Consider the following 15,628-nt stretch of genomic DNA (forward strand, 5'->3'; position numbering starts at 1 on the left):
AGCATTAGCATACAGAACAAAAAGCCGAAATTGAGTTTTTCTTTAAGTCCTGGACTGACTGTCCTCAAAAATCTTTTCCAATCTTGCAAAAAGGGGCATTCATGCAGACTTCACCTTTCTTTTTAAATCAACAATTAATCAATAAAACATAACCTCTTAAAATATAATGGTCAAAGTGAATACTGTTCAGGATCTTTTCAATGTTGACAATTAAAAAAGATTAAATACTATACATAGAGTGCCAACAAAAAGTATTTACATCCTTGGATGTCTTACGCTTTTATTGATTTTACAAATCAATCATTGTCAATATAATTTGGCTTTTCTTATAAAGATATGTGAGGTAAAATGAGTGATGCAGAAATATGCACCCCCTTTCAAGTGACTGACCTAATTCACCGGAGGTCCAGCCAATTGGTGCTAGTAGTCTCATGATTAGTGAAAAGGAGATTACCTAAGGGCAGTGAATATTTCTCTTGTGGTTCAGTTCAGTTCAATCCAACATCAAGTGCAGGACAGAATCAAACATATACCTATATATATACTGCATATCACCACAAACACACCATCCCCACTGTGCAGCATCATGCTGAAGGGGTGCCTCGCAGCAGCTGGCCCTAGAAGGCTTATAAGGTAGAGGGTAAAATAAATGTGACAACATATAGGAAAATCATTGAGGACAATCTTATTCAGTCTACAAGAGAACTACAGCTTGGGAGATTTATTTCCTAGTAAGACAATGACCTGTAGCATCCTACAAAAGCTACACAGAAATGGTTTAAAGACAAGGTGAATGCTCTGTAGTCGCCGAGTCAAAGCTCAGACCACAATCCAATAGAGAATTCATGGCTGGACTTAAAGAGCTTGAGCAGTTATGTGAAAAAGAATGGAGTAAAATTAGTCTCCAGATGTGCAAGCCTGATTGAGACCTATCCACACAAACTCAGTGCTATGACTGCAGCCAAATGTCCATCTACCAACTACTAACTTGAAATTGGTAAATATTGATACAACATATTTTGTTTATTATTAAACTTGTTCTATGTCCTGTTTAATGTATTATGTGAAACTAATGCTGCTGTCTTGGCCAGGACTCCCTTGTAAAAGAGATTTTTGTATCTCAATGGGAATAAATCCTGGTTAAATAAAGGTTAAATAAAATAATGATTAAAAAAATGGCATTAAATTACCAAATAATATTGACCATGATTGGTTTATAAAATCAATAAAAGGGTAAACTCTATCTATAATAATTTTTAAGAAGTGTCAGTTTTTCTTTTAAGAAGAGAAATGTGTATATTTTAACCCCTGCAGTTCTTTGTACTAATCATAATTTTATAATTTTTAAGACTTGAAAGAAAAAGACATTTCTTTTACAAAATTAAGGCTATCATTTCAAAGATCAAAACAAATAGAGAAAAAACAGTTTTAGCCTGAAGGAGAGCACCAGTGTCAGCAGATTTTTGTAGGTTTTATTGTGTAAAAATAAAGCTAAATTGACAACCATAGGTATGATCACAAAAACGTAATTTTCCCCTCAGATACAGTTGGCTCTGTAAAAAAACAGAAAGTAGGACTCAACTTTTAAATCATTTAAAAATGCTTCAGAGCTGATCTCCAACCTCTGAAAGGGCTGATATTACGTACTGAAAACTATGGTAGCCATCCATTCCCATACCTTACAGTCTGTGGCTGAAAAATGATACAAACAGCAGAAAAAAAAGTCTTCAGATATTGTGGACACTTTAAATGTAATTTAACAAACAGAACATTTTTAATTCAGAACAGGAAATGATTCCTAATCTGCACCACTGTAAAGTGAAACAGCACAATTTTACCTTATTTGTTTCTAATGGCAGCAAACAGCAGCTGACACATAAAACAAGATTTGAAATGCTTTACATCCAAAAACTGGCATACACTTCAAGTGCTTGAGAAGGGTAGAGCTTGAAATGCATCGAACAGAGCAACTCAGCTCTGCAGGCATCACTCGCTGTAATCTTACACCTTCATTACCAGTTATAAGAGTATGTCTTGCCAGCTCCAGATAAACACTGTCAGGCTTACAAAATGTCACTGCTGCAATCTTTGGACTGGCTGGACTTTCTGAACCTGCTGCTGGTAGCTTGGAGCTTTGCCTCAGTGTATATCACCTTCAGAGCAAGTCTTTTATGGCTGTCTTTGACAACAGAGTTTCTACTTCCTGAAGCGCTTAAACAATGGATGGACACTCTTGCTTGCTGCTGCTGCTGCTTTGCTTCCTCGGCTCTGATACTCCATGTAGACGGTGTCATCTGCACCCGACATGGAGCTCATGGTGCCCGTTCGCCTCGAGAACTGTAAAGAGAAAACAGGAATAATGTCAAATACAACACCTTAATTGTATGCATGCCGAAGCAGTTGTGTGTATTTGCTCCAAGTGATCTGAAATCCTCACCTGTGGTCGTGCTCCCACCTCCCCTACCACAACTTCCTCCTCAGCATCCAGGTCTGAAGCAGCCAGAACCTTCTGCAGCAGCTGCTGTTGTTCATCTCTGGAGGAGAACATTAGGTCCTCTTCTTCCATTCCTGCCAGCTTTGTGATCACCTGTAAAAAAAAGTTGGAAAACTAGGAAATTGCATTCTTCATTAAACCTCTATTTAGAGATTCTAAAATGTTAATTCTAAACACACAGGGGTCAGGATTTCCTTTACAAGTTGTTAAGCAATTACTGTTTAAGAATAGGAATGCTTTAAACTGAGAACCAAAATATTAAATGAAGGAAGACTGTTTTTCATTTCACAAAATAAAAACAAAAATAATCAGTGAGCAAGGGGGCACTTATTACGCAGTTATGTCATTTAGCATTTTTTGATTTTCAGTTTTATATCTAATTGCCTAAAAGAGCCAAAAGAAGGCTTTTACATGACTTTCTTTCTGGTTTTAAACCATATTCTTGTGACAATTCATTTGTCTCTGTGAATGGATAGTGCCTTTTAAGAAACCCAAGGACGCTTTACAAGAACACATAAGACATGGACAAACTAAACTAAAACAAATAATAAATCAAACATTTAAAAATGAGCCAAAAATCTGCTTGATGCTGAGTGCGTAAAGAAGCAAAACTAGGTCCTCCATAATGTGGCTTCAAATTAATAAGGCACCATATTCCAGTCAAAGCAGCACCGCTGTATATCCTCAACTACGATCAAGCCAGATGCATCTTCGTTTCACCAAGAATTAAAAATAATAGATAAAAACCCAAGAGGTGGCACCACTGTCGCATACTGAAGCATTATTTTCTTAGTGTTGATAATTTTACAAAAATTCTCTTGTTTGAAACTGTCTTTGAAATGCTTACAAAACTCAGCAGAAAATTCAAGCTAATTTTTCAAGAGGCAAACTAGTGGTAGGAACACCAGGGGCACAGCCAGTGGAAACAGCAAAAGTACTTCCCTGGGGCAGTCAGCTTTTCTATAGAGGCTCTCAATGCACCAGCTGATATGAAATTAATCATTCCATGTAACTATGGTGTTAATTTTTACCCTACAGTATTTTTATTATTTTTGACAACCGTTACTGTTTGTATGTTTTTTCATATTAATGGAATTTGAATTTTCCCTTGTGGGACTAATAAAGGAAATAAGGAATATCTTATCTTATAAAGGAATAGGCTGCAGCTGAACTATGTAATTTGTGTTGTCCCTATCAAATAAACTTTATAAATAAACATGAATCAAAATAGAATGATCAAACTAACCTCCTTTTTTAAAAAATAAAATAAAATAAAGCAGTTTAAAAGTTTTCTTCTTTTGAAGACTTAGAGTAAATCCCATTGATTTATTCTATTTCTTCTTTGGACTCATACAACAAGAGTGAGTGCGAGCAAAGCTGCTGTAACTTATATTCTACTGCTGAGGTGAATGGCACTCCTTTTCTTGACAACTTGGGTTGCAGACATAAATGCCACAAAAAACAGGAAGTCCTGCCTTGAGGTTGTTTAATGCAGCTGGCTTCACCAGAATTACAAAGTGTTTTATGCCTGTTCCTAGAGACAACTACAGATGCTGATTGCAGAGGAATGCTGAGACTGTTCTTTAGTTGATATAAGCTCTACCTTAAAAATATTGCTTTTGTTTTAAAAACATATATGAAAACTGGAAGGGTACTGGAGAAAGATCAGTCGGAAATATAAAATCTAAAAACAGCAGCAAACATTTCCGTCCATGACTATCATCAGCGGAGATTTTAACTGACTGAAATGTTTGCTGTAAATCTTGCATGGTTACAGTTTGAAATTATAGCTGTAATTCTATGAGGAAGCACAATAGTGAATAGTGAATTACAATGTGAACACACCTTAAAGCTGTAGCCCTGGTCCACCAGGAACCTCTGCCTCTTGGTGGAATAAGCCATCTCCTGTGTATCCTGGGACACCAGTGAATAAAAGTATGCATTGTACTCCTCTGCTACCATTCCTGAAAGAGCCAAAGAGGTTTTGGTTCATAGATTTGATGTACATAAAACAGCTATGCCTTTATGTGTGACTCAAACAAACTGGTTGTTTGCATAAGGACTTACCTTTCTTGGCTCGCAGGACTCTGCCAAGCCTCTGGGCCTCCTGTCTGCGTGATCCACCATGAGAGGAAATCTGGATCAAAACGTTTGCTTCTGGTAAGTCAAAGGAGGTGTCTCCAACCTGTGAGAAGGAGGTGAGCTTTTAATACAAACATGTATATGAAATACTGTGCCAGTAAAAACCTCTCACCCCCTTAAAGTTAACACTTGTGCATCATCATGTCAGACCACAATGAAATCAATTGTTTTTCATATCCTATCACCATCAAAAACACTCCTTACATGTCATTGAATCTATCTTTTACCAGAAATCTTTACAATACTTTAGAGATGTACATTTACAGTAATTACAGCCTCAGATCTATGCAAATAGGTTTTGATCAATTTTGCACAAATGAATTCACATTTTTTTTGCACATTATTTTTTCCTACACTGCTCCAGCTGAGTCATATTTTATGTGCCTCAGTTCCCTTTTTGAAGTTCAGCCATAAATTCCTGCCGAGGTTGAGACAAGGACTCAGTCACACCAGGGCGTTTAAGTAGTCCTGCAAAGCTTTTGCTTTCTTTATCAGGGTCATGTTGTTGTAGGGAAATAAATTAACTGCTGAATTGCCATTGGAATGCTGTATGCTTTGAGTTTTATGGCAGAATTTCCACGGGTTTCATAGCATTCACTGATCCTTCTACATAAATGTATTTCAGGATATATTTTTTAATTGTATTGCTGGTTTTTTAAACCTCCCTATGGTTTAGCCTCCTCCTATTTATCAGAACTTTTAATCCCATATACCCCACCACGGTCCCTCAGACTCTCTCAACAGTCCTCCTGGTAGTCCCTAGAGTCTGGCGCAAACTCAGATGTGACCGTGCTTTTTCAGTGGCAGGTCCACATCTGGGGAACGAGCTGCTTCCTCAAATTAAAGGTGCAAACACTTTATATTCATTCAAGGCCCAGCTCAAAACCCACCTGTGGCTTTTGATACTGCTTACAGACTTCTCCAACCTGAGCTACATTTTCCTCTCTGTCAATGTGTATTCTATGCCATGTTATTCTGTCTTGTCTATGATCTCCTGTAATGTGTGGTTATTTCTTCTTATGCTTTCAGTGGGAAGCACTTTGGTCAACTGAAAGCTGTTTTAAACGTGCTATACAAATAAAGTTACTCACTTACTTACTTACTATAAAGGCTTTCCAAGAACCGGTGATAAGTAGCAGACCCAGAAAACTCCTTTGAATGTTTCATTTGGTCTCTGGTCTTCATTTCTGATCTTCTATATTCATATGTTTTGTATTTTAATGTCTTTATTTGCTCACTATGACAATTTTTACATCCATAATGCTATAAATGTCATGTTTTTAACTCTATAAAGCCATTTTAATTGCTTGATCTACAGTCATGGACAAAAGTATTGGCACCCCTGGATTTTCCAGAAAATACACCATTTCTCCCAGAAATTGTTGCAATTACAAATGTTTTTGGTATACACGTTTATTTCCTTTATGTTCATTGGAACAACACAAAATAGCAGAAGAAAAAAGCCAAAATTGATATAATTTTACACAAAACTCAGAAATGGGCCGGGCAAAATTGTTGGCACCCTCAACTTAATATTTGGTTGCACACCCTTGGGAAAAAAATAACTGAAACCAATGCACATAAAGGAAATAAACATGTGTATACCAAAAACATTTGTATTTGCAACAATTTCTGGAAGAAATGGTGTATTTTCTGGAAAAATTCCAGGGGTGCCAATACTTTCGTCCATGACTGTATGAACGAGCCCTATACACAAACATGCATTGCTTTTGGATGGGTTTTTGGAAGGCCTGCTCTTTTAATTTCCTGATAATCGATTATAGAGAACTCCACTAGATATCTTGAATCAATCCTTGACCTATGCTTAAAATTAACCACCATATGGTTTTAGTTGACATGTTCTTTTGTCTTTGTTATGAAGGTTTTTCTGCAAGACTGCCTACCACTGTGTCTGACCTTTCAGATACAGATTTGTTCTGCAAGCAATAGAGGGCTCTTAAATGCATGCACAAGGTCTCTAACTAATAAACTGACTACTAAAAGCAGTCAGCTTCATTAGAGTTGAACTGATGGTGTATACACATACCACCACTTTACCACCATGTATCACGTCTTTATTTAAGACTAGAAGGTCATGACTTTTTTCTTTTCAGGAATCTGAATCCCTGAAAGAGAGAAAATCTTCCATCAATACAACCAAAGAGAGCAGAGACTGTGCACGTTTTGCTCAGACAAATTAAGTTCAGCCAAGGTCTCTGTAAACAACTTGACTCTGGCACTGCTTTAATTAAAATCATTGTTCACGGTAAACTGATTTCATTAATCTGAGTTTATAGGATTTGTATCAGTCTCGGGCAAATTTGAGGAAGAATGTGTAAAAGCCTGTGGGATTAAGAATAAGAAGATAATCTTATTGTAATCCAAATGTTTCCTATGGTTGCTGTAAATGACAGATTGAGGCTCTGAGAAAAAGTCAGTCTATGAAATATCATACTTAATGCTGCTCAGTTATCAAGGTCTTTACATTGATTTGAGTTTCTAGGATTAAGTATATCTTAATGGTATTATCACCAAAGATTAAAATGGAATATCAATGTGCAAGACAGCCTCAGCAAAACCTGTAAGAAGTCCAGAATGGAAATGTGCAGGGATGATGAATGAAAAAAACTCAGTATGCATTCAAACGTGGGCTCCAATCCGTTCATCAAACATTGACTTATATTTAGAAAGCAGTCAGAATACATTTATTGCTTACATTGAAAGTTACTAAAAATGTATCAATACAACCTTGGCTCACTTTTGACCTGTTCATGACAGTGTGTTTCCACTTAGCATGATAGGAATTGTGGTTTGTTTTGGAGATCTGGATTATTTTTAACCTTGAAAAGCAGATTGATTTGTCAGACTCCATGTTTGTCATCAGGCAAATCCTTCTCTCAAAGCTTAATCTACAATGTTTTTGCCAGAACTGAACAGTTTGGACAAATCAGTGCCATTTGAAAAGAATGAGGCAGTAGCTACAGACGGGGTTTAGTTGTTCCGGAAGATGACAGCAATAGTTATCACTGGTGTAGCATTTAGATGGGATATAGCTATAGCAAAGTAGCAGTTTTTTCAGAAGTGGACCACATTTCTTTATTAAATAAAGAGCAAAGAGCCACACTGAAAGCTTTTCATAATGGAAAAGATGCTTTCACTCTTCTCTCAACCTGCTTTGGCATGAGTTTGCAACCATTACAGGTAGGGTTAAGCTGTGCTATAAGCCAATGTGTTCAATGGTTGTTACTGTTCTAGCTTTTACAGATGTAGCTGTGGAAAAGCAGCCGTTTAATCAGAACTGAACCATTTGTCCGGTTTCCCAGATGAACAAGAATACATCCATGCAATGGATATGTGAACAGTTTATCTGGTGTATCAGGTTAGATAATTTGGCTCCACTCAGTAAAGAGAGGGGGTGTTCCATGTCCCAACAGCGCTTCATTTGGAACCATTTTGGCTTGTTTATGTCTATTAAACAACATAAAAATGGAACAAAGGAAAAAGGCTCATAAAAAGAAGCTAGTGCCTACCATTCAATTAAAGAGTCTGCTCTAACAACCTGACTTGTTTGCAACTTACACATCACTATGGCTTGTAAGTGGTCAACTTGGATTTGGCTGTCCTATAAATCTAACCAGCACCCCACAAGGTTTATATACTAAATAATATATCATCTTTAAAAGCATGGTTACAACAAAATGTGGGAAAAGCTGTCAAGCTCAGTAATTAACATGGCATGTTTAGTGTTTATTTCATTATTGCAGCTGCTGCATAAGAACCAGAAATTTCACTGAACAGACTGAAATGAGTCCAGCTTAATGGTTAATTACAGTGGGCAAAATACCATTAACACTGTGAACAGGTAAACTACACCTATATTTTAATAAAAAAGGAGAAAACATGAGTTTAAATGTTTACATGAGCTGTTGGATTTTATAACAACTGATTTGAGGAGCTGCTGCAGCACCACTGTCCCCTGTCCATGTGTTTACATCCTTATGAACACGTGCAAAGAGGAGGCCAAAGAAAAAAGCTGACTAGATACACTAGTGTGCCCCCTAGTGGTCAAATGTAACAAACCGGGGTGAATAAGTTTGATCCAAACTTTCAGTAAAATAATAATACTGATAGCTTTACCTTTGAGATGAAAATAGTGTTGATCTTAGGGTTGTGTTTGAAGTTCTGTAAAATCTGCATACGTTCACCTTGAGAAGTCGGTCCATAGATGTAAGGCCTGGAAAGGAAAGTCAGAAGGCAGAATTGAAGACATGCATTTTATCTGACAAGGAAAAAAGTCCAATCACAGCTCTTTTTATAAATGACTTACTTGTTGAGGCGAATGGCATATTCCTTCAGAGCGAACACATTGTCGGCAAAGACGATAATCTTGTCATTGCGCCGCTCATGGAATCGAATGAGAAACTGGCAAGCACGGAACTTGTTGGGGTTCATCGTGTAAAGAAGGATGCGCTTCTTCGTCTTTATGGCCACATACTCTCTGTAAAACTCTGGAGACATCGGGCACCAGACCTGAACCAAAAACATGTAGACACTGATCAGATGGCTTCATGACTGTCCTACAGACTCACATGGACAAAACTTACTATGGAGTCAAAAATGAATATCATATGCATATTTGCCTACAATCTTCAGCCAATACACAATAAAACAAGTTAAAGCTTTGAAAAGTCCATGATTTAAATGACACAAGGCAGCTCTACACCTATGGAGTCACAAAGTCTGAACAAAGAACACTATTCACCAAAGATCTCTCATTTCTAAAATACGGTGAGTACATCACTTTTACTCTACTGCCTAACTCATACATATCAAGATCAGCCGTTACTCAATCCTGCTTACACATGGTTCAAACTGCTACATCCAGTTTTCTGACTAGTTTATGGAAGAGTACCAATCTAACCTTTTTTTTTCACTGACTCACATTTCAGTGTTTATCTTCAGGTTTGATTATTTGTGCTGAAATCCCTAAACAGACTGGTGAACCAGCTCATGTAAGACTGACTTTTTCATAATTTACACAACCTAAAGACTCCCTAGATCACCTGATACAGAACTCTTTGGCAGTCCCTCACCCAATTCTGAACATTTATTTTGCAGTCAAGGGTCCTAAAGTGTGGAACAGCCTTCAGTAATCTGAACTCCCCCACTCTGTGAACTCTTCCAGGTTGCATCTAAAAAATATGTTTTTATATATAAAGTATTATGCAGAACTTTTGGGCAAAAATTGAGCCTGAAATAGGGCATGTAATGGCCAGTAAGCTGTCTGAGGGCACCATCAGGTGGAAAGGAGGATTTACATGACCCGGCCGTGCTCTTGATGGGCCGGGAGTAGTGTTGCCACAAGCCTGTAGTGTTGCCACACTGTGGCCTTATCACCAGGGGTGAAAAGGCCCGGACAAAAGAAATGCCATTGGCTTTGGCTGCCAAGTGACATGTTGTTTTAACATGTGTCTACACCAACTCTGGCTGTCCTCCTCGCGCTCTCTAGCCCGATTCGTGGCACATACGGCCCTGTAATGTAGCCTTAGCGCCCTACACACCTAAAACGTAAACCTAAAAATGCATTTGTATCCCCTTGTCCTTTATTTGCAGCGTGTTTTTCTTTTATGTCTGTGTTGCGCTGGTTGTTTTGTCTCATATTCCTTATTACTGCTTTGATCCTTATATAATTCTCCTTTGAGCATTGCATAAAGATTCAATGTTTTTCAAGGTCTTACTTGCCATTTCATATTTTCTTTTTTTTAAGTACTATAATTGATTGCAAACACACACAAAAAAATCTTTAATAGAAATGTATCTGCATCATAATAAGACACAGATAATTGACAGTTTATGGATAAATTCTCTGAACTGCACCATGTTACATGGTGACCATCTGTAAATCTTGCTCTAAAAGATTTCCCCCAGAGAAATTTAAGTCTTAGTACATGAGAAGTGTGTCTAAATCTGACTTCTAGCATTGTACAGCACTTTAGTCAGCTACTGTTGTTGTTAGCTTGCCACATAAAGAAATTTTACTTAACTTTTCATATTTTGTAACATGATGGTTTAATAACTCACCTCTGCACATTGCACCTTGGCTATGTAGCCATTATTCTGCAGTTCCATCCAGTTGGCTTCAAATAGCTTTGGTCCAATGAGGAAGTTGAGGTCCACAATCTTGTCATCTTCTCTGACCAGTGTAGCAGTGAGCCCCAGTTTGCAGTGTGCTTGGACGATGGTCAGAACACGACGGAACATCTTAGCTACAGGAAAAAGCATAGGAGTATAATGTTGGCATAAAGACAATTCTCATGAAAACATGTGTTTTCATTCAGTCAAATGTGACTGAAAATATTTTCTGAAGTACACTGACGGCTTCACAGGGGTTGTCTGATCTGGTGGAAAAACTCACCAGGGATAGTATGCACCTCATCCAGGATAATGAGTCCCCACTCTTGGCTCCTCATCCACTCCATGACCCTCTCAGCCTCCCAGGAGCGCTTAGTGGTGTGACCGAGCATGGAGTAGGTGCTTATGGCCACCGAGCAGCCGATGGGCTTGTCTTTGGCATCAGAAGTGAAGCGACAGATTTGGGAGTCATCGATAGTGGACCACATCTTGAACTGTGCCTTCCACTGCTCCACTGACACAGAGGAGTTACCCAACACCAGGCAGCGCTTACGAACTGTGCATGCTGCTGTCACACCCACAAGAGACTTTCCCGCTCCTGGAAAAGAAAAGATAGACAAACTGAGACAAACAAACTAGCTGCATACAAAATTTAAACTAAAACAAGTGAGGAGAGAAGTTACAGATGAGAAAAGAAAAACTCTACAAAGTGCACAAGAGAAAACTTTTTTCCAATGGACCAAGCAAACATTTCTTTAGCACTTCTTATCAGACCTAGATTTAAGTTCTACCATTTTGACATCAAGAGTTTTTTATACAGACAAAGGTCTGTTAAGTCTCTGTATGTTCCAGAGCAGCTGTCTCACCACATGGCAGCACAATCACCCCAGAGCGAGCTCGTCCATTCCCAAACATCTTGCGTAGACTCTTTTCTTGATACGGACGCAGCACAGCAGTGGGCTTCAGGTCTATGTTGATGTCTGGGTTGACTGTATCATTACGGAAGTCATACTCTGCCAGTAGGGGGTACTCCAGCTGAATACATCGCTTCTGCAGCTCCTCAATCATCTCCTGTACGAGGTCAGGGAAGAATACAAGAATTGTGAGAGGGATAGAATGCGCAGGATTTTAAGGTTGGTTGTTGTTTTGGAAAAAAACATAACAAAAAAACAAACAAACTGACATTTAATGACAAATAAGCTCTTCTGTTTCTACTTGGTGAACCAGCAAATGTGAATGAACAAACAGAAAAAACTGCAGGGTTCTACTAGTGAATAAATAGCCATTATGAAGGAAAAGTGCTAAATGGCATCCCATAAACTTATCTAATTTTTGCTTATTATGGTGAAGTTTGGGTAATCTAATGTCACCTACCTGCATGCAAGTATCAGATAAACTTGTATCATTCAGCATGACATACTTGCAGTCCTAACTGCATGTGTTAAACTTCATTCGTTGTTCTATAAATTTCAGGTTTCCCCTAGTTTGTATGACATCTAGTGCTCATACTCTAAATGCAGAGAAATAGACCTGTGCTGTCTGTACTGACGAGTCTTTGACAGTAATGAGATGGATAGTTTTGCCTCCATGTTGAAACAAGTCAGGGCATAATCAAGAAAACAGTCTTGTCAGACACTCTTGATCCCTTGATCCCATATAGAGGAAAAGAGTTGGGATGACAGGATAAAATTCATGTGCTCCACGTGTAGGCTGTAAGAACACCTTCATAGGAATCAGTGTAATTAAACTGATTGTTATTGACACTTGCAATGGATATTTCACTTAACTGGTATACTGAATACCATAACCAGTTATAATAATTATTAATTTCAGATCCAAGTAATACACTTTAAAATTAAAAAGATACCAGTTTAGTAATTTCGCATAAGGGAGAAAAACATTTAAAAATCTACGCCTCAAATTATGTCAGCAGAAATGGTCAGTATGCATTGGAAAACAGGAGGTGAAAAAAACAAGTGTACCTGGCGAATCTCAAAGGAGACAGTCTGAGTCTCTTCCTCCTCCTCCTCTTCTTTATCCATTTGCTCGTAGTAGCTGAAGATGTCCTCAGGGACCTGCTGCGTTGAAGTCTGTCCATCTGCAGGCTGATCAGCAGTAGAAGTACCTCCTTTTTCCTGAACAGACTTTGAGATCTGCCAGGAGGAGACACAGAGGGACAAATTTAACAAAGTAATACTTTCAACTCAAGCTACATGTGTCTTTCAGGTTATTTTTAAGGTTTGACACCTGATTGATTTTCTGCTTAATGGTAGTTTTATTTCATACAGCTGTTTAAGTTGCAGCACAGGCATCCTTCCTCATATCATCAGTACTGTTTCATTTGGTGAGTGGGTAGACACAGTAAGTTTAAAATCATGGTTGTGCTGCCATCTAGCAGTGTCTGCATGACCTGTGCAAACACTGAAAAATGCAACTTATCCATAGTGCCATCTGATATGAAAATCTACAACTTTATTAATCATGCAAGATCTTCAAATGTCAGACTTCATCAATTGTGATGTACAAAAAATAAAGTACAAACCAGAGCATTAAAAAGTAACTGAACACCAGACCACCTATGATATTTACTAATGTTGCTGATCAGTTTTGGTCCAAAGCTCAACTTTGAGCACGGAGAGATTAGAGCAGTGATTTGACACAGACATGATTTCAAAGATCTTTGTTTTTTCCCTTTTTTGCACTTGTAACTTCATCAGCAGAGAGAGGATAAAAACAAGTGTAGAGTCAAAGTTATAGTAATAATTCCTTGGTATATTTTTGAGTTTATTAGATGGTGACAGCTTACGGCAGACTTGCTGTGAATGACTTCAGTAATAAGCTCGGTATCTGCTCCGTCTGCAGTACGGAGACGACATTCCCGGATCACGTTGTCCTGCAGAAGACGCTGGATCACATCAGGGAAGGCACTCTCAACAAAATACCTTTGAAAATATGGGCAGCACACTTTAAAAGGAGGACTGAGGGATGATTAATGATATGAAGATAGAATGAGTGGATGCAGACGTTACTTTACCTGTTGTGCTTCAGGACAAGCTTGACTTTACCATAGCTTACTGTGCATAGCTGAAAAAGAGGGGGATTTATTTCAGAGTTTATCTTAGATGTCAGAAATATTTATTTACCCCACCCCCTTCCTCCCTAAAAAATCTGTTCCCCTCTCAGTCATACCTTAATGAACTGAACAATTCCCTCAGGTACAGACGTTTTGCTGAGTTTTTGTAGGTACTCAACAATATCAGACGTTTGCAGCCCCACACTGACAGCTGCATACAGAGAATAGGCCGTCAGCTTGTACTCATGGACATGATTTGGCCTGCACACCGGCTCTGCAATAGCCACCAAAAAATCCTGAGCATACTTGTAAACTGGGGAGAAAGCTTCCAGAAAGATGTGTCCATCTGGAGCCTGGAGGATGAGAAATGAAAAAGGAAACGTAGGAAATTAGATAAAAGACCTTGCTTAAAATATTTTGTAAAATTAGAAGAAGAAGGAAAAAAGATTCCTCCTTGCTTTATCTGTTAAGTGTTTAATATAAACATATCTTACCACCCAGAGGGGTCGTGAAGAGTGATCATTCTTTAAAATCATCTGAGCACGGTAGTCTTTGGCTCCATATTCATCCAGCTTTGTGCTGGACTCATCCACTTGTTTTCCTGCAGCAGCAGGTATTGCCTCCTGAGATTCACTGCCTGGTACCTCTTCATCTTCTTCTTCTTCCTCATAGAAACGCTTCTTGGACTTCTTGTCTGCAGCCACACAGTGTGAGAAAAATCAAAATAATTACAGAAATACGCAATCAAAAATTACTCCTGTTCATTTTTATCATTGTCCCTCTAAGTCCACAGATTGTATGTCCTGCTTATCAAGTATCTACAAACATTTTTCTCTTTATACCAACATGGTTTATCAAACTTCAGAGCATAAGGGCTGTCTGTCTCTCAAAGATAAAATTAAGTCAACAAATAAATTAGTGTTTGACTGGTTTCTGCTCTTTGAAATACAGTTTTTAAATACAAGAACGCGTTACTCTACATAGAGATGAGACACACTAATTTCTAGCCTCATGTGTGTCTCTCATGCACCGTTTCTGGATATAATATCAATATAATATTAATATCATGGACAATACATATGGATAGACATATGAACGATAATTACTAAATACTTAGTTAAATATCTCAGTCGGAAAATGACAGAGACCTGCCTTTATTCAGGATAATAGCACAGAACTAAGCTGTGTTTTATAGCAACTGCTAGCTGACATTGATATTTAATGATCACATTCCTATTTTAGGATGGAAGTTTATATACCACTAGTCTAGACTGAAATAGATTGGTAGTACACATCAGGACATGTTTATGTGTTTTAAATCATGTGATGTACGTAGCTGTTTCCTCAAGATACTCTGTCAACCTGCCACGAATCTAGCTAACGTTAGCTTTATCAAACTGAACACTAACGACTCACCCCGATCTCCTTTGTCCTTTTTACCCATTTTTTTTTTTACTTTCTTGAGTCGTTAATATCTTTCAAAAGATGTCAAACACATATTTGTTCTTTGTCTAACATTCCCAGTACGGTCCACAAAGACAGACTGTGGCGTGACAGAAAGTTACCACGATAAAATACCAGTATTCAGTGAGGTATTACATCGTAGAAGCAAAACTTCCGGTTGCATCCTTCAGAATAAAATCTTTGACATCCACCATGAGGGGAAAAAGGTCAGTCTGAATGTTGCTCTGTTGAAAAATTAATGTTATGGAAATGTGCCAAGTGTCCTTATAAAACCTTATCAATGGGGGGGGGGGTTAAAAAAATTTTGTTTTTTAAATACCATT

The 15,628-nt window shown here is 38.1% G+C and overlaps 1 protein-coding gene across 1 annotated transcript; it reads right to left on the reverse strand.

The window, feature by feature from the left end:
* Positions 1–1,455: 1,455 nt before the first annotated feature.
* On the reverse strand, positions 1,456–15,413 carry ercc3 (excision repair cross-complementation group 3). The gene is made up of 15 exons (XM_041793133.1): positions 15,258–15,413; positions 14,336–14,535; positions 13,958–14,194; positions 13,803–13,852; positions 13,575–13,710; positions 12,751–12,921; positions 11,635–11,839; positions 11,052–11,366; positions 10,718–10,902; positions 8,964–9,166; positions 8,774–8,870; positions 4,562–4,679; positions 4,340–4,458; positions 2,438–2,587; positions 1,456–2,337 (listed from the first exon to the last, which is right to left on the reverse strand). Exons 1-15 carry the CDS (start codon positions 15,283–15,285, stop codon positions 2,197–2,199), a joined length of 2,355 nt encoding a protein of 784 aa, XP_041649067.1. The 5' UTR covers positions 15,286–15,413; the 3' UTR covers positions 1,456–2,196.
* Between the last annotated feature and the right edge of the window lie 215 nt (positions 15,414–15,628).

Source organism: Cheilinus undulatus, linkage group 1 (genome assembly GCF_018320785.1).
Source record: "Cheilinus undulatus linkage group 1, ASM1832078v1, whole genome shotgun sequence".
In the NCBI taxonomy this organism is placed as follows: domain Eukaryota; kingdom Metazoa; phylum Chordata; class Actinopteri; order Labriformes; family Labridae; genus Cheilinus; species Cheilinus undulatus.

What these genes read in the sequence shown, in the direction of transcription:
- ercc3 (XM_041793133.1), bottom strand. Translation starts at nt 15,285, where the DNA reads ATGGGTAAAAAGGACAAAGGAGATCGGG. An exon ending in CTTGTCCTGAAGCACAACAG is followed by an intron (nt 13,711 to 13,802) that starts GTAAAGTAACGT and finishes ATATTTTCAAAG; the next exon opens with GTATTTTGTTGAGAGTGCCT. An exon ending in TATGCCATTCGCCTCAACAA is followed by an intron (nt 8,871 to 8,963) that starts GTAAGTCATTTA and finishes TTTCCTTTCCAG; the next exon opens with GCCTTACATCTATGGACCGA.